At 53.3% G+C, this 23,952-nt stretch overlaps 2 protein-coding genes across 2 annotated transcripts in view; both read left to right on the top strand.

The window, feature by feature from the left end:
* The first annotated feature begins 2,994 nt into the window (after nt 1-2,994).
* On the top strand, nt 2,995-4,946 carry UTP3 (UTP3 small subunit processome component). Its single transcript, XM_038758779.1, has 2 exons — nt 2,995-3,072; nt 3,118-4,946. Exons 1-2 carry the CDS (start codon nt 2,995-2,997, stop codon nt 4,879-4,881), a joined length of 1,842 nt encoding a protein of 613 aa, XP_038614707.1. The 3' UTR covers nt 4,882-4,946.
* Nucleotides 4,947-17,704: 12,758 nt separating this feature from the next.
* Nucleotides 17,705-23,952, top strand: part of RUFY3 (RUN and FYVE domain containing 3) — an 86,502-nt gene continuing 80,254 nt past the window's right edge. Inside the window, exon 1 of the mRNA XM_038759460.1 lies at nt 17,705-17,737. The gene's annotated coding sequence lies outside the window, so the exon portion shown is untranslated. The remainder of the gene's footprint in view (nt 17,738-23,952) is intronic.

Raw genomic sequence — 23,952 nt, forward strand, 5'->3', positions numbered from 1 at the left:
ACCTCTGACTCCAAAGCCAGAGGTCTTAATCCCCCTTTTACAGATGAGGTAACTGAGGCCCAGAGAAGTGAAGTGACTAGCCCAAAGTCACACAGCTGACAGTTTGCAGAGGTAGGATTTGAACCCATGACCTCTGACTCCAAAGCCCGGGCTCTTTCCACTGAGCCACGCTGCTTCTCTAAGCCAATGAAGAATTAAGTGACTTCTTAAGAAGCTAAAGGAAGCAGCATTGCCTAGTGGCTAGAGCCTGGGCCCGGGGGGACAGAAGACCTGGATTCTAATCCCAGCTTGGCCACTAGTCTGCTGGGTGACTTTGGGCAAGTCACTTCACTTCTTTGGGCCTCAGTTTCCTCCTCTGTAAGATGAGGATAATAATAATAATAATAACAATGGTGTCTGTTAAGCACTTACTATGTGCAAAGCACTGTTCTAAGCACTGGGGAGGTTACAAGGTGATCGGGGGGCTCACAGTTTTAATCCCCATTTTACAGATGAGGAAACTGAGGCCCAGAGAAGTGACATGACTTGTGCAAAGTCACACAGCTGACAGTTGGTGGAGTCGGGATTTGAACCCATGACCTCTGACTCCAAAGCCCGGGCTCTTTCCACTGATGAAGACTGTGAGCCCCACGTGGGACAACCTGATGACCTTGTATCCTCTCCAGCGCTTGGAACAGCGCTTGGCACATAGTAAGCGCTTAACAAATATTATTATTATTATTGTGCTTCTGTTGTACTTCCCAAGCGCTCAGTGAATACTTTATTTATTTTGGTGACTTGACACCCGTCCACATGTTTTGTTTTGTTGTCTGTCTCCCCCTTCTAGACTGTGAGCCCATTGCTGGGTAGGAACCGTCTCTATATGTTGCCAACTTGGACTTCCCAAAGCGCTTAGTACAGTGCTCTGTACACAGTAAGTACTCCATTCATTCATTCAATTGTATGTATTGAGTGCTCTGTACAGAGTAAGCGCTCTCTTCATTCATTCATTCAATCGTATTTATTGAGCGTTTACTGTGTGCAGAGAACTGTACTTGTGGAAGCAGTGTGGCTCACTGAAAAGAGCCCGGGCTTTGGAGTCAGAAGTCGTGGGTTCAAATCCCAGCTCCGCCACTTGTCAGCTGTGTGACTTTGGGCAAGTCACTTCACTTCTCTGGGCCTCAGCGACCTCATCTGTAAAATGGGGATGAAGACTGTGAGCCCCCCATGGGACAACCTGTTCACCTTGTAACCTCCCCAGTGCTTAGAACGGTGCTTTGCACATAGTAAGCGCTTAATAAATGCCATTGTTATTATTTGGAGTCAGAGGTCATGGGTTCAAATCCCGGCTCCGCCACTTGTCAGCTGTGTGACTTTGGGCAAGTCACTTCACTTCTCTGGGCCTCAGTTCCCTCATCTTTAAAATGGGGGTGAAGACTGGGAGCCCCTCGTGGGACAACCTGTTCACCTTGTAACCTCCCCAGCGCTTAGAACAGTGCTTTGCACATAGTAAGTGCTTTATAAATGCCATCATCATTATTCTTATTACTAAGCGCTTGGGAAGTACAAGCTGGCAATCAATCAATCAATCGTATTTATTGAGCGCTTACTGTGTGCAGAGCACTGTACTAAGCGCTTTGGGAAGTCCAAGTTGGCAACATCTAGAGACGGTCCCTACCCAACGGCGGGCTCACAGCCTAGAAGGGGGAGACAGACAACAAAACAACACACATTGACAAAATAAAATAAATAGAATAAATATGTACAAGTAAAATAAATAGAGTAATAAATAGGTACGTAAATACAATTGAATGAGTGAATGAATGAGTGAGTAAATGAGGGAACACCAGCACCGCTACTGAAGTGTGGGTGGCTCGGGGAAGCGATGCCCGTTCCTGCCCAGAATGTTTTTTTTGCGCTAAGCGCTTAGTACAGTGCTCCGCACCCCGTGAGCGCTCAGCAAGTAGGACGGATTGCAGTTAGAGGGCGCGGGCCCTAGCCTGGGCCGGCTGCGTTTCACCCCGTGGCCACTAGGGGGCGCCGCGTCCCCGAGCGCGCCCAAGCCCGGCTCGGCGCGCGCATGCGCGCTCGCGGTGAGCAGTGAGGGCCGCCCGCCGTGCGCATGCGCGTTTGCGGCGAGCAGTGCGGGCCGCCCGCGGCCCGCCGCTGGCGTCAGAGGCCGGGCGGATGAGTCCGCCCCTCTGCGCTCCGGCATGAAACTCCGCCCCCTGCCTTTATCGTTCCGCCCCCCGCGGAGGACGGCCCCGCCCCGGAAGCGGGGACTAGAAAGGCGGCGGACGCGGAGGGTGGCAGTCGCTCAGGCGTCGGAAGTGGGGCCGCCGGAAGTGTTTCCTCGGCTCTTTTAGACTGTGAGCCCGTTGTTGGGTAGGGGCCGTCCCTATATGTTGCCAACCGGTACTTCCCAAGCGCTTAGTGCAGTGCTCTGCACACAGTCAGCGCTCAATAAATACGATTGATTGATTGATTGGAGCAACGCCTCCCCGGAGCCGTAAGGGAGGGGGTGGGGGCAGCCGGCGGGGACGGGAAGAGGAGGGGGGCAGTCGGCGGGGACCGGAAGCTAGAGAGGGGGGCCAGCCGGCGAGGACCGGAAGTTGGGGGGCAGCCGGCGGGGACCGGAAGTGAGAGAGGGGGCCCGCCGGCGGGGACCGGAAGTGAGAGAGGGGGCCCGCCGGCGGGGACCGGAAGTGAGAGAGGGGGCCCGCCGGCGGGGACCGGAAGTGAGAGAGGGGGCCCGCCGGCGGGGACCGGAAGTGAGGGAGAGCCCGCCGGCGGGGACCGGAAGTTAGTGGGGGGAGCCCGCCGGCGAGGACCGGAAGTGAGAAGGGGAGCCAGCCGGCGGGGACCGGAAGTTGGGGGGGCAGCCGGCGAGGACCGGAAGTGAGGGAGTGGGGCCATCCGTCGGGGACCGGAAGTGAGCGAGGGGGCATCCGGCGGGGACCGGAAGTGTGTCTGCCTCTCGGCCCGTCGGCGTGTGTCTCCTCAGCCTCCTCCGTGATGGCGGGGCGGCCGCGGCGGCGGGGCGTCGTCTACCGCTCGTGCTGGGCGCGCGGCGGCACGGGACGGAAGAAGGCGGTGGAGGACGGGGAGGGGGAGGGGGAGGAGGTCGGGGGGCCCGGGGGTCCCGGGGGTCCCGGGTCCCGCCCGCCCTCCCCCGGGGCCCGCTCCTACTTCCACGACGAGGTAGACGATTTCCACGAGGCGCGGAGCAGGGCCCTGCTGCGGGGGGGGCGGCCGAGCCCGGACCGGGGGGAGGACGGGGAGGGGGAGGACGGAGAGGAGGAGGAGGAGGAGGAGGAGGTGTTGGGCCTCGAGCTGGGCGACGACGACGACGAGGAGGAGCAGTCTGAGGAGGAGGAGGACGAAGAGGAGGAGCAGTCTGAGGAGGAGGAAGAGCATCCTGAAGAGGGGGTACTGGGCCTCCAGGACCAGGAGAAGGAGAAAAAGAAGCATCCCGAAGAGGAGGAGGATCGGGTGGTGCTGGGCCTCGCCCTCCGGGACCAGGAGAAGGAGAAAAAGCATCCCGAAGAGGAGGAGGAGGTGGTGGCGGGACCGGGCCTCGGCCCACAGGACGAGCGGGACAAGGAAAAAGACCATCCTGAGAAGGAGGAGAAGGAGGAAGGGCAGCCGGAGGCGGGACCGGGCCTCCAGCTGCGGGAGCAGGAGGAGGAGGAGGAGGAGGAGGAAGAGCAGCGGCCTGACGGTGGCGAGGAGCCTCGGGAGCGAAGGAGAGAGGATGAGGAGGACGACGAGGACGGAGAGGATGAGGAGGATGGAGAGGACGGAGAGGATGAGGAGGATGGAGAGGACGACGAAGACAACAGCGGGAGCTCGTCGCAGAGCGACGCCGAAGCCCCCGCGGACCCCACGCTGTCCTGGGGCCGGAGGAAGAAGGCCTACTACGACACCGACTACGGGCCGGAGGCCGCGGGCCGGCGGAGCCGGGGGGAGGCCGAGCGGCGGCAGGAGGAGGAGGAGGAGGAGGAGGAGGAGGCGCGGGCCATCCAGCTGCGGCTGGCCCGGGCCCTGCGTGAGGACGACTTCGGCGTCGGCTGGCTGGGGGCCTCGGCCGAGCCCGCCCCGCGGGGCCCCCGGACCGACCCCCGGGTGGTCCGGGACCTGGGCCGGCTGTCCCGCAAGGACCAGGCGAAGATGCTGAGGAAGGAGTCGCCCGAGCTGCCGGAGCTGCTGGAGGACCTGAAGGCCAAGCTGACCGAGCTGAAGGAGGAGGTGGAGCCCCTCCTGAGCCTGGCGGAGACCGGCGTCATCCCCCGGGGACGAGGGACCCGCTACCTGCGGACCAAGTACAGCCTCTACCTCAACTACTGCTCCAACGTCAGCTTCTACCTGGTCCTCAGGGCCAGGCGAGCCCCCGTCCACGCCCACCCCGTCGTAGAGAGGCTGGTCGCCTACCGCAACCTCATCGGCCAGCTGGAGGCCGTGGATCGGAAACTAGAGCCCGAGATCCGCCGCCTCCTGGGCCCGGGACCGGGGAGAAGGAAGCCGCGGGCCGAACCCGCAGCCCGCCGCGAGCCCTCCCCGGACGAGGGGGCCGCGCTCGAGGTCCCCGCGGCGACGGAGGAGCGGCTGAAGGCGAAAAGGAAGAAGGGCGACCCGAGGGCCGGCGACACCCAGCCCGCCCGAGAGGGCGGAGAGCCCGACGCCAAGAGGGCCGTCACCTACCAGATGGTGAAAAACCGAGGGCTGACCCCCAGGAGGAGGAAGATCGATCGGAACCCCAGAGTCAAGCACCGGGAGAAATACCGCAAGGCCAAGATTCGCAGGAAGGGGCAGGTCCGGGAGGTCCGGAGAGAAGAGCGCCGATACGGCGGGGAACTGTCCGGCATCCGCGCCGGCGTGAAGAAGGGCATTAAGCTGAAATAAACGCCCGTGGCTCACCGCGAGCCCCGGGTGACGCGTCTCCGGTCAATAAATTTTTCTACTTGAAATGGCAGAACGGCTCTCTCTTCCGCGTCGAGCGCGCGCCGTGGGCCGAGCACCCTCCCGAAGCGCCGGGGCGGATGCGAGGCGATCGGGTGGGGCGCCGGGAGCCCGTCGGAGTTAATCTCCGTGTTACAGGCGAGGTGGCTGAGGTGCAGAGAGGTTAGGCGACTCGCCCGAGGTCACCCGGCGGGCACGAGGTCGAACCGGGACTAGAACCCAGGTCTTCTGCCTCCTGGGCCCGGGGTCTTTCCAGCGGGCCGCCCTGCGCACCGCGTTCCCCGCTGGATTTTCAGCCGCAAGCCGGGCGGCCGGTTGTCTCGAGCAGCAGCGGCTGGACGCGGAACAGCGCGGATGAAGCAGTGGAGCGAGCGGGATTAGCCGGGATTAGAGCCTCAAGGTCCCTGATTCCCAGGCCTCCGGGCTCTTTCCATTAGGCCATAGAAGGCTAACGCCTGGCAAATAGGAAGGAGGTGGGAGAGGTGATGGCTGGCTTATTCAGAAGACTCGCCGAGTTGAAAGCGTTCTTTCTATCTGAGCGGTAGACGGATGGTCAGAGATGAAGCAATTGGGTCCCAAATGCTGCTTACAGTGTGTGCTCAAAAAATACCATTGATTGATAACATCGTTTTCTTAATTTTCATATTTATTGAGCACCTCCCAGTTGGATGGGAGAGTACAGCGGAATTACTAGACACGGCCTTTGCCCTCAAGAGCCTACGCGCTCAAGTCTCCCACACTAAGCAGCCTTAGGAAGGAAGTAATTGAGTATCGTGCAGTGGGAGTTGTGAGTAATTAAGGGCTCAGTTGATGGCATGGTTGCCTCCTCCAGGAGGCCTTCCCAGACTGAGCCCCTTCCTTCCTCTCCCCCTCGTCCCCCTCTCCATCCCCCCATCTTACCTCCTTCCCTTCACCACAGCACCTGTATATATGTATATATGTTTGTACAGATTCATTACTCTATTTTATTTGTACATATCTATTCTATTTATTTTATTTTGTTAGCATGTTTGGTTTTGTTCTCTGTCTCCCCCTTTTAGACTGTGAGCCCACTGTTGGGTAGGGACTGTCTCTATATGTTGCCAATTTGTACTTCCCAAGCGCTAAGTACAGTGCTCTGCACATAGTAAGCGCTCAGTAAATACGATTGATGATGGTGATGGAGCGTAGAGAGATTAGAGATTAATCAGGGAAAGCCTCCCGGAGACGTTATTTCATAAGTGCCTTTAAGATGGGGAGAAAATTAAGTCCTCTTCTCTCCTTACCACCCTCACCACTGTGTTGCCTGTGCACCGAGCTGTGTACCTCTTTAAGCGCTTCAACCCCTCAGCGCGTAAGGATGTAGCCATACACTCGACTATTTCTTTTCTCTGTAAAGGGAGGACAGAGGACAGTTGTCTTGTGTTCCGAAAGAAAGATGGAGAGACTCGTTAAACTTGTTTTTACTATTCAGTGACTGTGACAGAAAGTAGATGGAGCCCGTTGTTGGGTAGGGACCGTCTCTGTACGTTGCCAACTTGTACTTCCCAAGCGCTTAGTCCAGTGCTCTGCACACAGTAAGCGCTCAATAAATACGATTGAAGGAATGAGGCTTAAAGGGGTTTTGTGGGAGGCTGCGTGTATAACCACAGCCCTGAACAGAGACTACTTTGGAGGGATAGTCGGCGCCGAGAGCTGTCAGGTAGAGGAGAATCGCAGTGTTAATAATAATAATAATGGTATTTGTTAAGCACTTACTATGTGCAAGCAGTGTTCTAAGCGCTGGGATAGATACAAGGTCATTTGTACAGATTTATTGCTCTATTTTACTGGTACGTATTTACTATTCTATTTATTTTGTTAATGATGTGCATATAGCTATAATTCTATTTGTTCTGACGATTTCGACACCTGTCTACGTTTTGTTTTGTCATCTGTCTCCCCCTTCTAGACTGCGAGCCCGTTGTTGGGTAGGGACCGTCTCTATATGTTGCCAACGTGTACTTCCCAAGCGCTTAGTCCAGTGCTCTAAACACTGTAAGCGCTCAATAAATACGATTGAATGAATGATCAGGTGGGGCTCATAGTCTTAATCTCCAGTTTGCAGACGAGGGAACTGAGGCACAGAGAAGTTAAGTGGCTAGCCCAAAGTCACACAGCTGACCAGTGGCGGAGCTGGGATTTGAACCCATGACCTCCGACTCCAAAGCCCGGGCTCTTTCCACTGAGCCATGCTGCTTCCCCAGTAATAATAATTGGGGTATTTGTTATGCGCTTACTATGTATACCAAGCACTGTTCTAAACCCTGGGGGGGGATACAAGGTGATCAGGTTGTCCCGCGTGGGGCTCGCAGTCTTCATCCCCATTTTACAGATGAGGTAACTGAGGCGCGGAGAAGTGAAGTGACCTGCCCAAAGTCACCCAGCTGACAAGTGGTGGGGCTGGAATTAGAACCCATGACCTTTGACTCCCAAGCCCGGGCTCTTTCCACTGAGCCACGCTGCTTCGCGGGTTGGACACTGTCCATGTTCCACATGGGACTCACAGCCCTAATCCCCCTTTTACAGATGAAGTAACCGAGGCACAGAGAAGTGAGGTGACTTGCCCAGGGTCACCCAGCTGACGAGCGATGGAGCCAAGTCACTTCACTTCTCTGGGCCTCAGTTACCTCATCTGTAAAATGGGGATTAAGACTGCGAACCCCACGTGGGACAACCTGATCACCTTGTAACCTCCCCAGCGCTTAGAACAGTGCTTTGCACGTAGTAAGTGCTTAATAAATGCCATCGTCATCATTATTATTATTATTATTATTATTATTGGCTGGAATCTACCCCAGCGCTTAGTCCAGTGCTGGGCACATAGTAAGCACTTAAAATACCATAATTTTTTTCTTTTAAAAGGGAACTCACCTTCTCTCCCATATTCTCTCCTCCACTTAACCTTCCCATGGCGGTTGAGGACACCCCCCCAGCAATGATGACCTCCTTGTTCACAACAAAACATGTGGACAGATGTCAAGTCGTCAGAATAGAATTAAAGCTAGATGCACATCATCAACAAAATAAATAGAATAGTAAATATGTACAAGTAAAATAAATAGAGTAATAAATCTGTACAAACATATACTTCTCTGCGCCTCATTTCCCTCATCTGTATAATGGGGATGAAGACTGTGAGTCCCCCGTGGGACAACCTGATCACCTTGTAACCTCCCCAGCGCTTAAAACAGTGCTTTGCACGTAGTAAGCGCTTAATAAACCAATCAATCATATTTATTGAGCGCTTACTGTGTGCAGAGCACTGGACTAAGCGCTTGGGAAGTACAAGTTGGCAACATCATTATTATTATATACAGGTGCTGTGGGGAGGGGAAGGAGGTGGGGGGGATTTCATTCATTCAATCGTATTGAGCGCTTACTGTGTGCAGAGCGCTGTACTAAGCGCTTGGGAAGTACAAGTCGGCAACATATAGAGATGGGGAGGAGGGGAGGAAAAAGGGGGCTCAGTCGCTTCTCTTCGCCCCAGTTTCTTCATCTGTAAAAAGAGGATTAAGAGCGGGAGCCTCACGTGGGACAACCTGATTAGCTTGAATCTACCCCAGCGCTTAGAACAGCGCTTGGCACTTAGTAAGCGCTTAACAAACATCATCATCATCATTATTTTATTATTAAGCAGCTCTGTCTCTCTCTGTCCCTCCTACATATCTACTCTCTTCTGTCACCGCCCCCCAGCTGGCTCTGCCTTGTCCTCGTGTCCCCCGTTGCCGATCTCTTGCTCACAACCTCCCCGCTGCCTGGAGCCGCCCCCCCCGCCCAGCGTGGCTCAGTGGAAAGAGCCCGGGCTTTGGAGTCTGAGGTCATGGGTTCAAATCCCGGCTCCACCAATTGTCAGCTGGGTGACTTTGGGCAAGTCACTTCACTTTCTGGGCCTCAGTTACCTCATCTGAAAAATGGGGATTAAGAGTGTGAGCCCCCCGTGGGACAACCTGATCACCTTGTAACCTCCCCAGTGCTTAGAACAGTGCTTTGCACGTAGTAAGCACTTAATAAATGCCATCGTTATTGTTATTATTATTATTCATCTCCCATGGATCGTTGCTCGCCCCACCTTCACAGCGCTTCAGAAACCACAACTCTTCCAGGAGGCCTTCCTTGATTGATTTTTAAGCTTCCCACCTTATATCCCCTAGTGCCATTTTGTCACTCCCCCCACCCCCATTTTTTTAATGGCATTTATGAAGCGCTTACTATGTGCAAAGCACTGTTCTAAGCACTGGGGAGGTTACAAGGTGATCAGGTTGTCCCATGGGGGGGCTCACAGTCTTAATCCCCATTTTACAGATGAGGGAACTAAAGCACAGAGAATAATAATAATAATAATAATAATAATAATAATGACATTTATTAAGCTCTTACCATGTGCAAAGCACTGTTCTAAGCACTGGGGAGGTTACAAGGTAATCAAGCCTCCTCCAGGAGGCCTTCCCAGACTGAGCCCCCTCCTTCCTCTCCCCCTCCCCCGCACCTTACCTCCTTCCCCTCCCCACAGCACCTGGATATATGGATGTACATATTTATTACTCTATTTTATTTGTACATATTTATTCTATTTATTTTATTCTGTTCATATGTTTTGTTTTGTTGTCTGTCTCCCCCTTCTAGACTGTGAGCCCGCTGTTGGGTAGGGACCGTCTCTATATGTTGCCAACTTGGACTTCCCAAGCGCTTAGTACAGTGCTCTGCACACTGTAAGCGCTCAATAAATGCAATTGAATGAATGAATGAATCAGTTTGTCCCACGGGGGGGCTCACAGTCTTAATCCCCATTTGACAGATGAGGTAACTAAGGCACAGAGAATAGTAATAATGATACTAAGCTCTTACTATGTGCAAAGCACTGTTCCAAGTGTTGGGGAGGTTACAAGGTGATCAGGTTGGCCCACGGGGGGCTCACAGTCTACATTCATGGGTTCAAATCCCGGCTCTGCCAATTGTCAGCTGGGTGACTTTGGGCAAGTCACTTCACTTCTCTGGGCCTCAGTTCCCCCATCTGGAAAATGGGGATTAACTGTGAGCCCCCCGTGGGACAACCTGATCACCTTGTAACCTCCCCAGCGCTTAGAACAGTGCTTTGCACATAGTAAGTGCTTAAAAAATGCCATTATTATTATTACTATACTCTCCCAAGCGCCGCTTAGTACAGTGTCTGCACACGGTAAGCACTCAGTACGATCAGTTAAATCACAAAGGACCACGAGATGGTCGTCGGAGCCCAGGAATTTCAGGAATTGGGGGGATAATCACAGAGAGAGGTGGCCATTAGACCTTTTCCACTTTGAGAAAGTATAGACATTTGAGTTCTAACACGAATACCTTGCTTGGGAGTCAGAGGTCATGGGTTCAAAGCCCGGCTCTGCCACTTAGCTGTGTGACTGTGGGCAAGTCACTTAACTTCTCTGTGCCTCAGTTCCCTCATCTGTAAAATGGGGATTAAGACTGTGAGCCCCCCGTGGGACAACCTGATCACCTTGTAACCACCCCAGAGCTTAGAACAGTGCTTTGCACATAGTAAGCGCTTAAGAAATGCCATTATTATTATTATTGTGGTGCATTAAAAGTAAAAACACGATCCTCAGTCTACCCGCAGATGCTGTCCATGAATAGCTTATTTTAAAAGACACTTTTATTTCTTTTCCCTTCCTCCCATGCTTCACCCACTTCACTCCAAGCCTGGAAGAGTCTTCACGGTGGAATAGGATTTCAGGAAAGCCAAGCGCTGCCTCTTTTTACTCAGAAACCCTCAAGTAAGAGAACACTCCCTTGCCCGGATTTCACAAGATAATTGGTGGAGCGACGAGTTTGCTTTGTTCTTCATTCCAGCCCTGTCTTGGATGCCGTCCCTGCGTGGGAGGACCGTCTTGCCAGGCAAGATGAAAGGAGGCTATTCCGCGGACACGCTTAGGAGGATGAGACTCCTCATCCTCATCTAGACCGTGAGCCCGCTGTTGGGTAGGGACCGTCTCTATATGTTGCGAACTTGGACTTCCCAAGCGCTTAGTACAGTGCTCTGCACACAGTAATTATCTGATTATCTCCTCTCTGCCCCAGCACTGGGCACAGAGGAAGCGCTTAACAAATGCCACTCCTGTTGGAGGCTCTTTATTTTATTTTTAAAGGGTATTGAAGTGCTTACTCTGTGGCCAAGTGCTGGGCTAGGGTGATCGGTTTGTCCCATGTAGGGGCGTCACAGTCTTAATCCCCATTTTACAGATGAGGGAACTAAGGCACAGAGAATAATAATAGTAATAATGACATTTATTAAGCTCTTACTATGTGCAAAGCACTGTTCAATCAATCAATCGTATTTATTGAGCGCTTACTATGTGCAGAGCACTGTACTAAGCGCTTGGGAAGTACAAATTGGCATCACATAGAGACAGTCCCTACCCAACAGTGGGCTCACAGTCTAAAAGGGGGAGACAGAGAACAGAACCAAACATACCAACAAAATAAAATAAGTAGGATAGAAATGTCCAAGTAAAATAAATAAATAAATAAATAAATAGAGTAATAAATATGTACAACCATATATACATATATACAGGTGCTGTGGGGAAGGGAAGGAGGTAAGACGGGGGGATGGAGAGGGGGACGAGGGGGAGAGGAAAGAAGGGGCTCAGTCTGGGAAGGCCTCCTGGAGGAGGTGAGCTCTCAGAAGGGCCTTGAAGGGAGGAAGAGAGCTAGCGCGGCGGATGGGCAGAGGGAGGCCATTCCAGGCCCGGGGGATGACGTGGGCCGGGGGTCGACGGCGGGACAGGCGAGAGCGAGGTACAGTGAGGAGATTAGTGGTGGAGGAGCGGAGGGTGCGGGCTGGGCAGTAGAAGGAGAGAAGGGAGGTGAGGGAGGAGGGGGCGAGGTGATGGACAGCCTTGAAGCCCAGGGTGAGGAGTTTCTGCTTGATGCGCAGATTGATCGGTAGCCATTGGAGGTTTTTGAGGAGGGGAGTAATATGTCCAGAGCGTTTCTGGACAAAGATAATCCGGGCAGCAGCATGAAGTATGGATTGAAGTGGAGAGAGACACGAGGATGGGAGATCAGAGAGAAGGCTGGTGCAGTAGTCCAGACGGGATAGGATGAGAGCTTGAATTAGCAGGGTAGCGGTTTGGATGGAGAGGAAAGGGCGGATCTTGGCAATGTTCTAAGTGCTGGGGAGGTTATAAGGTAATCAAGGCCTCCTCCAGGAGGCCTTCCCAGACTGAGCCCCCTCCTTCCTCTCCCCCTCCTCCCTCTCCCCCCACCTTACCTCCTTCCCCTCCCCACAGCACCTGGATCTATGTCTATATGTTTCTACATATTTATTACTCTTTATTTTATTTGTACATACTTATTCTATTTATTTTATTTTGTTAACATGTTTTGTTTTGTTGTTTGTTTCCCCCTTCTAGACTGTGAGTCCACTGTTGGGTAGGGACCGTCTCTATACGTTGCCAACTTGTACTTCCCAAGCGCTTAGTCCAGTGCTCTGCACACAGTAAGCGCTCAGTAAATACGATTGAATGAATGAATGAATGAATTTGAACCCATGACCTCTGACTCCAAATCCTGGGCTCTTTCCACTGAGCCACGCTGCTTCTAATAAATTCATTCATTCATTCAATCAATCGTATTTACTGAGCACTTACTGTGTGCAGAGCACTGTGTCAGCTGGGTGACTTTGGGCAAGTCACTTCACTTCTCTGGGCCTCAGTTACCTCATCTGTAAAATGGTGATTAAGACTGTGAGCCCCATGTGGGTACCAACCTGATCACCTTGTAACCTCCCCAGGGCTTAGCACGGTGCTTGGCACATAGTAAGCGCTTAAAAATAAATAATAATAATAATAATAATGACATTTATTAAGCGCTTACTATGTGCCAAGCACCGTTCTAAGCCCCTGGGGAGGTTACAAGGTGATCAGATTGTCCCACATGGGGCTCCCAGTCTTCATCCCCATTTTACAGATGAGGTAACTGAGGCACAGAGAAGTGAAGTGACGAGCCCAAAGTCACACAGCTGACAAGTGGCAGCCAGGATTTGAACCCATGACCTCTGACTCCAGAGCCCGCTATTATTATTATCATCATCTTTCCCTATGTCGTCTGGTTGAACGATGTTGATTCATTCATTCATTCAATCGTATTTATTGAGCGCTTACAGTGTGCAGAGCACTGTACTAAGCGCTTGGGAAGTCCAAGTTGGCAACCTATAGAGACGGTCCCTACCCAACAGTGGGCGAAGCGCCGTACCAAGTGATGGGGAGAAGAGAAACAGAAATGTTTCCCTGTCTTTATCAACCCGTGAGGCGGAGGATTTCCTCACTCTCATGTTCCCATCATCAATCATCATCATCAATCGTATTTATTGAGCGCTTACTGTGTGCAGAGCACTGTACTAAGCGCTTGGGAAGTACAAATTGGCAACATGTAGAGACAGTCCCTACCCAACAGTGGGCTCACAGTCTAAAAGGGGGAGACAGAGAACAAAACCAAACATACTAAAAAAAAAAAAATAAATAAACAAGTAAATGTACAAGTAAAATAGATAGAGTAATAAATATGTACAAACATATATACATATATACAGGTGCTGTGGGGAAGGGAAGGAGGTAAGATGGGGGGATGGAGAGGGGGACGAGGGGGGAGAGGAAGGAAGGAGCTCAGTGTGGGAAGGCCTCCTGGAGGAGGTGAGCTCTCAGTAGGGCCTTCATCATCATCATCATCATCAATCGTATTTATTGAGCGCTTACTATGTGCAGAGCACTGTACTAAGCGCTTGGGAAGTACAAATTGGCAACATATAGAGACAGTCCCTACCCAACAGTGGGCTCACAAGGGAGGAAGAGAGGTAGCTTGGCGGATGGGCAGAGGGAGGGCATTCCAGGCCCGGGGGATGACGTGGGCCGGGGGTCGATGGCGGGACAGGCGAGAACGAGGCCCGGTGAGGTACTGTCTCCCCTCCAGTCAATCAGTGGTATTTATTGATTGCAAAGCACGATCAATTGTGGGCAGCGTGCGAGATTACTCAGTGCTTGGGAGCGTACTGTCCAACAGAGTTGGTAGACATGTTTTCCCTGCCCTTGTGCCAACAGTTTTCATACGTGGAACCTCAGACGGTCGTGAAGCTCCGGAAGGGCAGAGATCACGTCTACCAACTCTATCGCCCTGTCCTCCCCCAAACACTTACCTCAGTGCTCTGCACAGCAGGGAACGCATCAATCGCCTCTGCTATCCTCTACTCTCCCGCGGGCTTAGCAGTACGCAATTTGCTTGTAGCTACCCCAGTGCTTAGTACAGCGCCTGGCACCTAATATAATGATGGCATTTGTTAAGCGCTTACTATAATAATAATAATAATGGCATTTGTTAAGCGCTTACTATGTGCTAATAATAATGACATTTGTTAAGCACTTACTATGTGCTGGGGGATACAAGGTGATCAGGTTGTCCCGCGTGGGGCTCACAGTCATCATCCCCATTTTACAGATGAGGTAACTGAGGCTCCGAGAAGTTAAGTGACTTGCCCAAGGTCACACAGCAGACATGTGGCGGAGCTGGGATTCGAACCCACGACCTCTGACTCCAAAGCCCGTGCTCTTTCCACTGAGCCACGCTGCTTCTACTGTGTGCAAAGCACTGTTCTAAGCGCTGGTAAACGCTTAGAACAGTGTAAACGCTTAAACATAGTAAACGCTCAACAAACAGCGTCATTATTTAGACTGTGAGCCCACTGTTGGGTAGGAACTGTCTCTATATGTTGCCAACTTGTACTTCCCAAGCGCTTAGTACAGTACTCTGCACACAGTAAGTGCTCAATAAGTTGATTGATTGATTATTAATAGCGCTCTGCACAGAGTAAGTGCTCAATCCGTACGATCGATTGATAAGTGCTCAATAAATACCATGGGCAGCGACTGGGGGAGATGAGACCCTACCCATTCCTTCACCTCTCTGAGCAATTCAATGGGGCAGGTTACACGATTTCCACTCTAAATAACAACAACAAAAAACCCAAACAAGAACTAGTTCATTCATCCATCCATTCAATCGTATTTATAGACTGCGAGCCCGCTGTTGGGTAGGGACCATCTCTATATGTTGCCAACTTGGACTTCCCAAGCGCTTAGGACAGTGCTCTGCACACAGTAAGCTCTCAATAAATACGACTAAATGAATGAATGAATGAATTGAGCGCTTACTGTGCGCAGAGCACTGTCCTAAGTGCTTAAGCAGCATACACGCTGGGGAAAATATATATGTATATATGTTTGTACGTATTTATTACTCTATTTATTTTACTTGTACATATCTATTCTATTTATTTTATTTTGTTAATTTGTTTTGTTCTCTGTCTCCCCCTTCTACACTGTGAGCCTGCTGTTGGGTAGGGACCGCCTCTATATGTTGCCAACTTGGACTTACCAAGTGCTTAGTACAGTGCTCTGCACACAATAAGTGCTCAATAAATACGATTGATTAATTGATTGATTGATTGAAAGAAAACAGGTGAATGATCGTGCAAGGAAAGCGAAACAGAAATCCGGTCAGAGGCCCCTGACGCAACTAAGAATAAAAATCACTCGGGTGCAAGCCTGTCGCCCGTCCTGGCCCAAGCGGTCATCGGGAGCCCGGGAGGGTCACCGGAGGCCACTAAGGCTTTAGGCCACTAAGGTCACCCCCTTCCCGCCGGGTTCGGCCTTGTTTCAGGCAACTGGATTCCTAATCGGCGGCACTAAATGGCAATTCCAGAAATCCTAAGTGGCCTGCTTGCCATTTCCCGGGCAGAGACGGGTCATTATCGAATTCCCCCGAGGGGGAAGATGGTTGGCAGATGGAGGATGCAGCTAATATTCATGCAGGAGGGGCAGTTTGGACGTTGGTCTGTGACCCAACACTTGTTTGATCATGAGCAGGAGGGTGGGCCCCGGGGCCCGGGCCCAGAGCCGGACGGTCTCGAAAGGCCGGGGCGGGGGGGAGGCAGAGCTTGGGGACCGTGGGGGTCGTGGGGGGTGAGGTCACCCCAAATTCCAGCCCCCCAGGGCCGGGTGCCCACTTCATATAGGCCCCAGTGGTGATGGCAGGAATGGGGCAGGTGGAGGAGGGCTCCCAGGCCTGAACCTCGGGAGGTTTTCAGGATGGTCTTGGGGTGGGGGGGGGAGGTCACCCCAAATTCCAGCCCCCCAGGGCCGGGTGCCCACTTTACAAAGGCCCCAGTGGTAATGGCAAGAAAGTGGCAGGCGGAGGAGGGCTCCCAGGCCCGAACCTCGGGGGTTTTTCAGGATGGTCATGGGGGGGTCACCGGGGGTCGTGGGGTGGGTGGGGGATGGATGGAGTTGGGCGTGACCGTTCGGGGAACCAAGGGGGGGGGGTGTCGGGAGCGCGGGGGGAGCCTCAACTTCCTCACAAACCCTCCCCCCCCCAGGTGTGGCCTCCCCGGCCCCCCACGGGGGAAACTGAGGCCCGGGGCGGGGCCTGCGGGCGGTGAACGTTGGCGGCAACCGGGTCCCTCCCGTCCCGCCCGGGGGGGTGGGAGGAGGGGGGGGAGGGGGAGGAGAGGAGGGGGAGGAGGAGGGGGGGGGGAGAAGGAGGAGAAGAGGAGGGGGAGAAGAGAAGGGAGAGGAGAGGACGGGGAGGAGAGGGGGGGGGAAGAGAGGAGAGGGAGGAGAAGAGGAAGAGGAGAAGGGGAGAAGAGGAGGGGACGAAGGGAGGAGGGGGAGAAGAGGAGGCGGAGGAGAAGAGGAGGGGGAGGAGAGGAGGGAGGGAGGAGAAGAGGAGAGGAGGGGGAGAAGAGGAGGAGAGGAGGGGGAGAAGAGAAGGGAGAGGAGAGGACGGGGAGTGGAGGAGAGGAGGGGGAGGAGAGAAGGAGGGGGAAGAGAGGAGAGGGAGGAGAAGAGGAAGAGGAGAAGGGGAGAAGAGGAGGGGACGAAGGGAGGAGGGGGAGGAGAAGAGGAGGCGGAGGAGAAGAGGGGGAGGAGAGGAGGAAGCGAGGAGAAGAGGAGAGGAGGGGGAGAAGAGGAGGAGAGGAGGGGGAGGAGGAGAAGAGGAGGAGGGGAGGAGAAGAGCAATAAGCGCTCAATAAATACGATTGAACGAATGAAGAGGAGAAGAAGGAGGGGGAGAAGAGGATTGGGAGGAGAAGAGGAGGAAAGGAGGGAGGAGAGGAGGGGGGGGGAGGAGAAGAGCAGTAAGCGCTCAGTAAATACGATTGAATGAATGAAGAGGAGGGGAGGAGAAGGGGGAGGAGAGGAGGGGGAGAAGAGGAGGAGGAGGAGGAGGGACAGGAGGAGGGGGTGGAGAAGAGGAAAGGAGGGGGAGGAGGAGCAGTCGGTCGGTCGGTCGGTCGGTCGTATTGATTGTGCGGCGGGTGAGGCCGATGCGGTGGGCCTGGGGGTGGGTTTGTGTCGGGGGGCAGGCCCCATGTGCTCCCCCTGCGGCCTCCGACCGCCTGCTCGCCGGGCGCAGCGCTTAGCGGAGGGCTGAGGCCGAGCGGGGGGCCGAGGAGCGGGGGGCCGAGCGGGGCCAGGGGGCGGGGGGGCGGGGGGCAGGAGCGGCCGGGGATGGCCGAGCCCCGGGGGCCCGGCGGGGGGCCCCCCTCCTCCCCCCCCCTCCGGCCCCTCCTCCGGCCTGCCCTTCCTGCTGCTCGGACCCCTCCCCAAGCCGCCCCCCGGGGCCCCCGGCCCGGGAGCGGGACCCGGAGGGACCCCCGGAGGGACCCCCGGAGGGACCCCAGGAGGAGGCGGCGAAGGCGAAGGCGGCGGAGGAGGCGGTGGCTGCAGACCCCGTGAGTCCCCCCGGCCGGGCCGGGCCGCGCCCACTCTGGGCCTTCCCTCCTCCTTTCACCCTACACACCCATCACCCTCTTCATTTAATACTAATAATAGTAACGATGATGATGGCGTGTATTAAGCGCTTACTACGTGCAAAACACCGCTCTAAGCGCCGGCCCCGATTCATGATGATGTGTGTGTGTGTATAGCTATAATTCTCCGCCGGTACTGACCCCCGCCTACAGGTTTGGTTTTGTTGTCCGTCCCCCCCCCGCCCTCCTAGATTGGGAGCCCGTTGTCGGGGAGGGACCGACTCTAGACGGTGCCGACTTGGACTTCCCAGGCGCTTAGTCCAGTGCCGAGCACTGTAGTAAGCGTTTGGGAGAGGACAGCGGCCCGACGGACAGACCCGCCCCCGGCCCTCCCCGGGCTCACCCCCCTTGCCTCGCCCAGGACTCGGATTCCCCCCTTTCCCTCTCTTTCTCCCCTCCTTTCCCCCCCGGTTTTCCCCTCTTTTTCCCCTTTCTTCCCCCTTCCCTTTTTCTCCCCACTTCTCCTCCCGTTTCCCCTTTCTCCCTCCCTTTCCCTCTCCTTCCCCTTCCTCCTCCCCTTCTCCCCGCTTCTTCCTTCTTTTTCTCCTTCGCTTCTCCCTCCTTTTCCCCTCTTTTCTCCCTCCCTTCCTCCTCCCTTTTCCCCTTGCTTCTTCTCTCTTCTCCTCCCTCCCCTTTCCTCCCACTTCTTCCCTTCTCCCCTCTTTTCTCCCTCCCTTTCCCTCTCTTTCCCCTTCCTCCTTCCCTTTCCCTTGCTTCTTCCCTCTTTGTTTCCCTCTTTTCCCTCCTCTCCCCACTTCTTCCCCTTCTCGCTCCCTTTTCCCTCTTCTCCCCACTTCTTCCCCTTCTCCCATCCCTTTCCCACTTTCCCCTTCCTCCTCCCGTTTCCCTCTTCTCCCCTCCTCTTCCCCTTCTCGCTCCCTTTTCCCTCTTCTCCCCACTTCTTCCCCTTCTCCCATCCCTTTCCCGCTTTTTCCCCTTCGTCCTCCCTTTTCTCCCCACCTGTTCCCCTTCTCTCTCCCTTTTCTCCCCACTTCTTCCCCTCCTAACATCCCTTTCCCCCTCCTTCCACTTCTCCCTTTCCCCCAGCCACGTGCTGGAGGTGGGTGAGAGGGGGCCCTGTGGACCCCTCCTACCCCAGGAAGGGGAAAGCAAGCACGTGTGTGTGTGTTGTTTGTGTGTGTTTGTGACACCGCCCCCATCCCCCACCATGGGAGAGAGGCCCAAGTAGGCAACAGGTGGCCCACAGGTGACCCTTGACCCCTCCAGCATCTTCCCTCCGGGGACCAGCACCTGCTTGATTTGGGGAGCAGATTTGGGGGCATCTCGGCTTCTGTTTTTCTCTCTCTAAGCCACGGTGGCCTTGAGGGTGGGGCTAACGACTGACTACATTCTGCAATCTGCTCTCCTCAGCGCTTAGCGCAGTGCCCCGCACACGGGAAGCACTCAGTAAATACCATGGGCTGGTGGTAGCAGATTCATTCATTCATTCAATCATATTTATCGAGCGTTTACTGTGTGTAGAGCACTGTACTAAGCGCTTGGGAAGTACAAGTTGGCAACATATAGAGACGGTCCCTATCCCCCTCCCTCTACCCACTCCCCACTGTTCCCTCCCGAGGTACTTCTAGACTGTGAGCCCATTGTCGGGTAGGGACCGTCTCTATATGTTGCCAACTTGTACTTCCCAAGCGCTTAGTACAGTGCTCTGCACACAGTAAGCGCTCAATAAATGCGATTGAATGAATGAATGAATGTGGGACGTGTCCCCAGGAGGAACCGTGGGATTGGGGTGAGAGCATCCGTCTTTGAGAGGGTTTGCCCATCTGTGAATCGTTGGTATTTATCGAGCACTTGTTCTGTGCAGAGCACTGAGCACTTGGGAGAGGACAGTACAGCCGACACCTTCACGTCAAAAGGCCGTAATCTGGCTGGCCGCTCACCGTTCAATTATTATTTGTTGAACTACCCGCCGGGCGGTTCTCACCGTTCGGCCTTCTGCTGTTCAGATTATCCGCGATAAACCTCTACCCGTCAGTCGGTCGTGGTCAACGAACCCCTACTCTGTGCAGAGAACAGGCTCAGTGGAAACAGTGCGGGCTTGGGGGTCAGAGGTCACGGGTTCAAATTTCACCTCCGCCACTTGCCAGCTGTGTGACTTTGGGCGAGTCACTTCCCTTCTCTGGGCCTCAGTCACCTCATCTGTAAAATGGGGATGAAGACTGTGAGCCCCCCGCCCGTGGGACAACCTGATCACCTTGTAACCTCCCCAGTGCTTACAGCAGTGCTTTGCACATAGTAAGTGCTTAATAAATGCCATTTTTATTACTATTACTGTATGGAGAAGCAGCTCGGTGGGAGTCAGAGGACAGTGAGTCCGCTGTTGGGTAGGGACCATCTCTATATGTTGCCAACTTGTACTTCCCAAGCGCTTAGTTCAGTGCTCTGCACACAGTAAGCGCTCAATTCATTCATTCAATCGTATTTATTGAGCGCTTACTGTTTGCAGAGCACTGTACTAAGCGCTTGGGAAGTCCAAGTTAGAAACATCTAGAGAAATACGATTGAATGAATGAATGGGTTCAAATCCGCCTCCGCCACTTGCCAGCTGTGTGACTTTGGGTGAGTCACTTCCCTTCACTGGGCCTCAGTCACCTCATCTGTAAAGTGGGGATGAAGACTGTGAGTCCCTCCATGGGACAACCTGATCACCTTGTAACCTTCCCAGCGCATAGAACAGTGCTTTGCACATAGTAAGCGCTTAATAAATGCCATTATTATTATTATTATTATTACTAAACGCTGGGGAAAGGACAGTCGCTAGAAGACACGATCCTTGCTCTCAAGGAGGTTACAGTCTCCGTGGTAAAACCCCAGAGCTCTGGAAGTTAGGAGTCTTCGGCCTCTGTCGAGGACTCGGGATAAATCTCCGCGTGCCTCGGCACGCGGCCTCCTGCTCCCTGAGGCCCGGAAAGACCCCTCCGGGTGTTGGTGGATGGGTGGGTGGGTGTTGTGCCAGCCGTGAGGCAGGGGCTCTGCCAAGGTGGGGAGAAGGATGTTTGGTACAGGAGGGTCAGAGCGAGGGGCCGCAACCGAACCCGTGGTCGAACCCCCTGTGTCTCGGAAGGTTTTCTGGGAGAGACTGTATTAAATCTCTATGGCAGTAGATCAAAAATCCACAATCCCTGGAACCAAGCGATGTGTGGATTTGGAATTTTTTGTAGTTTTAGATCAATTAACCCAGAGACTGTGGCTGGGGTGAGGGTAATAATACCGCAACTTTACAGAGTGGTGGGGTTTTATTGTGCTACCTAATAATAATAATGATGCATTTATTAAGCGCTTACTACATGCAAGGCACTGTTCTAAGCGCTGGGGAGGTTACAAGGTGATCAGGTTGTCCCACGGGGGGACTCACAGTCTTCATCCCCCATTTTCCAGATGAGGGAACTGAGGCCCAGAGAAGTGAAGTGACTTGCCCAAAGTCACAGAGTTGACAGTTGGCGGAGCCGGGATTTGAACCCGTGACCTCCGACTCCCAAGCCCGGGCTCTTTCCACTGAGCCACACTGCTTCTCTTAATAACCCTCTTAAATGTTATCTGTTTATAAAGTCTTCAACGTCGAGTCCTTTCACTCTTGTGCGGTAGGTTCCGATGGTTTGCGGATTTTTAGCCGGGGCTTTTTGGTCTCTTATTGAAGGAGGAGAGAATGGCACAAAGTTGTCTGAAAGTCAGTTACCCTCAGTCGGTTGTGGGGTTATTCTGCCCCCGTGTCTCTCCTCTTCATTCGTTCATTCATTCAATCGTATTTATTCATCATCATCATCATCAATCGTATTTATTGAGCGCTTACTGTGTGCAGAGCACTGTACTAAGTGCTTGGGAAGTACAAGTTGGCAACATATAGAGACAGTCCCTATCCACCAGTGGGCTCACAGTTAAAAGGGGGAGACAGAGAACAAAACCAAACATACTAACAAAATAAAATAAATAGAATAGATATGTACAAGTAAAATAAATAAAGAAAGAAATAGAGTAACGAATATGTACAAACATATATACATATATCCAGGTGCTGTGGGGAAGGGAAGGAGGTAAGATGGGGGGGGGGTGGAGAGGGGGACGCGGGGGAGAGGAAGGAAGGGGCTCAGTCTGGGAAGGCCTCCTGGAGTAGGTGAGCTCTCAGTAGGGCCTTGAAGGGAGGAAGCGAGCTAGCTTGGCGGATGGGCAGAGGGAGGGCATTCCAGGCCCGGGGGATTTATTGAGCGCTTACTGTGTGCAGAGCACTGTCCTAAGCGCTTGGGAAGTCCAAGTTGGCAACATCTAGAGACGGTCCCTACCCAACAGCGGGCTCACAGTCTAGAAGGGGGAGACAGACAACAAAACAAAACATTTTAACAAAATAAAATAAATAGAATAGTAAATATGTACAAGTAAAATAAATAGAGTAATAAATCTGTACAAACATATATACAGGTGCTGTGGGAAGGGGAAGGGGGTAAGGCCAGGGGGATGAGGAGGAGGAGAGGAAGAAGGGGGCTCAGTTTTCCCTCCCTCTGTTTGCCTTCTGGCCTTTCCCAAGGATCAGCTTGTGCAGCCCGAGTCTCAGGTGTGACCACCTTGGCCTACGACGGGGAAATTAAAGTTTGGGACTTGCAAGCTGCTCTCGACCGGCAAGCACGTTATGCTTGCGTACATCGGCGGTATGTTTGCTGGGGTCGATCGGTAGAGCAGAGTTGCACGTGCCTTCTGGAAAGGATGACTGTTCTGTTTAATAGATAATCCCGTCCTTCACTTCCTCAGAACGGGGCTCACGAGCATAGTCCTCCAGTCGCCGGTTCTGAGGGCGGAAGAAGGCCGTTGCCTCTCAGGGCTGAGAAGCGGAGATGTTGATCATCAATATGGAATGAGAAATCACTTTGACTGTGCACAGGCCCAGTGGATTTTACCATTCCTTAGCTAGCTGAGTTTTAGCAGTTCATTCATTCATTCATTCAATCGTATTTATTGAGCACTTACTGTGTGCAGAGCACTGGACTAAGCGCTTGGGAAGTACAAGTTGGCAACATATAGAGACGGTCCCTACCCAACAGTGGGCTCGGTAGCTGTAACAGTAGTGTTAGCCGTAGCAGCATCTTTTAGTGAGCGTCCACCTGGTGCGGTAGAGAAGCAGCGTGGCTCAGTGGATAGAGCGCGGCCTTGGGAGTCGGAGGTCATGGGTTCAAATCCCGGCTCCGCCAAGTGTCAGCTGTGTGACTTTGGGCAAGTCACTTAACTTCTCTGGGCCTTAGTTACCTCCTCTGTAAAATGGGGATTAAGACTGTGAGCCCCACGTGGGACAACCTGATCCCCTCTAGATGATCTTCTAGACTGTGAGCCCGCTGTTGGGTAGGGACCGTCTCTATATGTTGCCAACTTGTACTTCCCAAGCGCTTTGTACAGTGCTCTGCACACAGTAAGCGCTCAATAAATACGATTGAATGAATTGAATGAATCACCTTGTATTCTCCCCCGGGCTTAGAACAGTGCACATAGTAAGTGCTCAATAAATGCGATTGAATGAATTGAATGAATCACCTTGTATTCTCCCCAAGGCTTAGAACAGTGCACATAGTAAGCGCTCAATAAATGCGATTGAATGAATTGAATGAATCACCTTGTATTCTCCCCAGGGCTTAGAACAGTGCACGTAGTAAGCGCTTAGCAAATGCCATCATCATTATTATTTATTATTATTATTGGACCCGGCTCTTATTCCCGTGGCAGGGTGCCTGAGCCTTTTTTTTTTTTTTTTACAATATTATGGGATTTTTTTAGTGCTATTTGTTGAGCCCTTACTATGTGCCAAGCGCTGAGGCAGATACAAGCTAATCAGGTTGGACACAGTTCGTGTCCCCACGGGGGGCTCGCAGCCTTAAGCCCCATTTTACGGAAGAGGTAACCGAGGCACAGAAAAGTGAGACGAGGTCACACACGGCAGACGAGCGGGGAGTCGGGATTTGAACCCAAGTCCTTCCTACTCCCAGGCTCATGCTCTGTCCGTGGGCTCCCAGCTCTGGGGAGATGTTGTTGTCCCCCCACCGCCCGGTTGCCGCGACTGCCCAGCCCTGTGGGTCAAGGCCGAGCTCTGGCTTAGAAACTGGAGGGTTTGGACGGAAATCTGGTGTTACTTTACAAGC

This window comes from Tachyglossus aculeatus, chromosome 17, assembly GCF_015852505.1.
Source record: "Tachyglossus aculeatus isolate mTacAcu1 chromosome 17, mTacAcu1.pri, whole genome shotgun sequence".
Classification (NCBI taxonomy): Eukaryota; Metazoa; Chordata; class Mammalia; order Monotremata; family Tachyglossidae; genus Tachyglossus; species Tachyglossus aculeatus.

Coding starts and splice junctions, on each gene's coding strand:
- UTP3 (XM_038758779.1), top strand. CDS start 2,995: ATGGCGGGGCGGCCGCGGCGGCGGGGCGTCGTCTACCGCTCGTGCTGG. Junction 3,073..3,117: donor GCACGGGACGGAAGAAGGCG/GTGGAGGACGGG, acceptor GGGGGGCCCGGG/GGTCCCGGGGGTCCCGGGTC.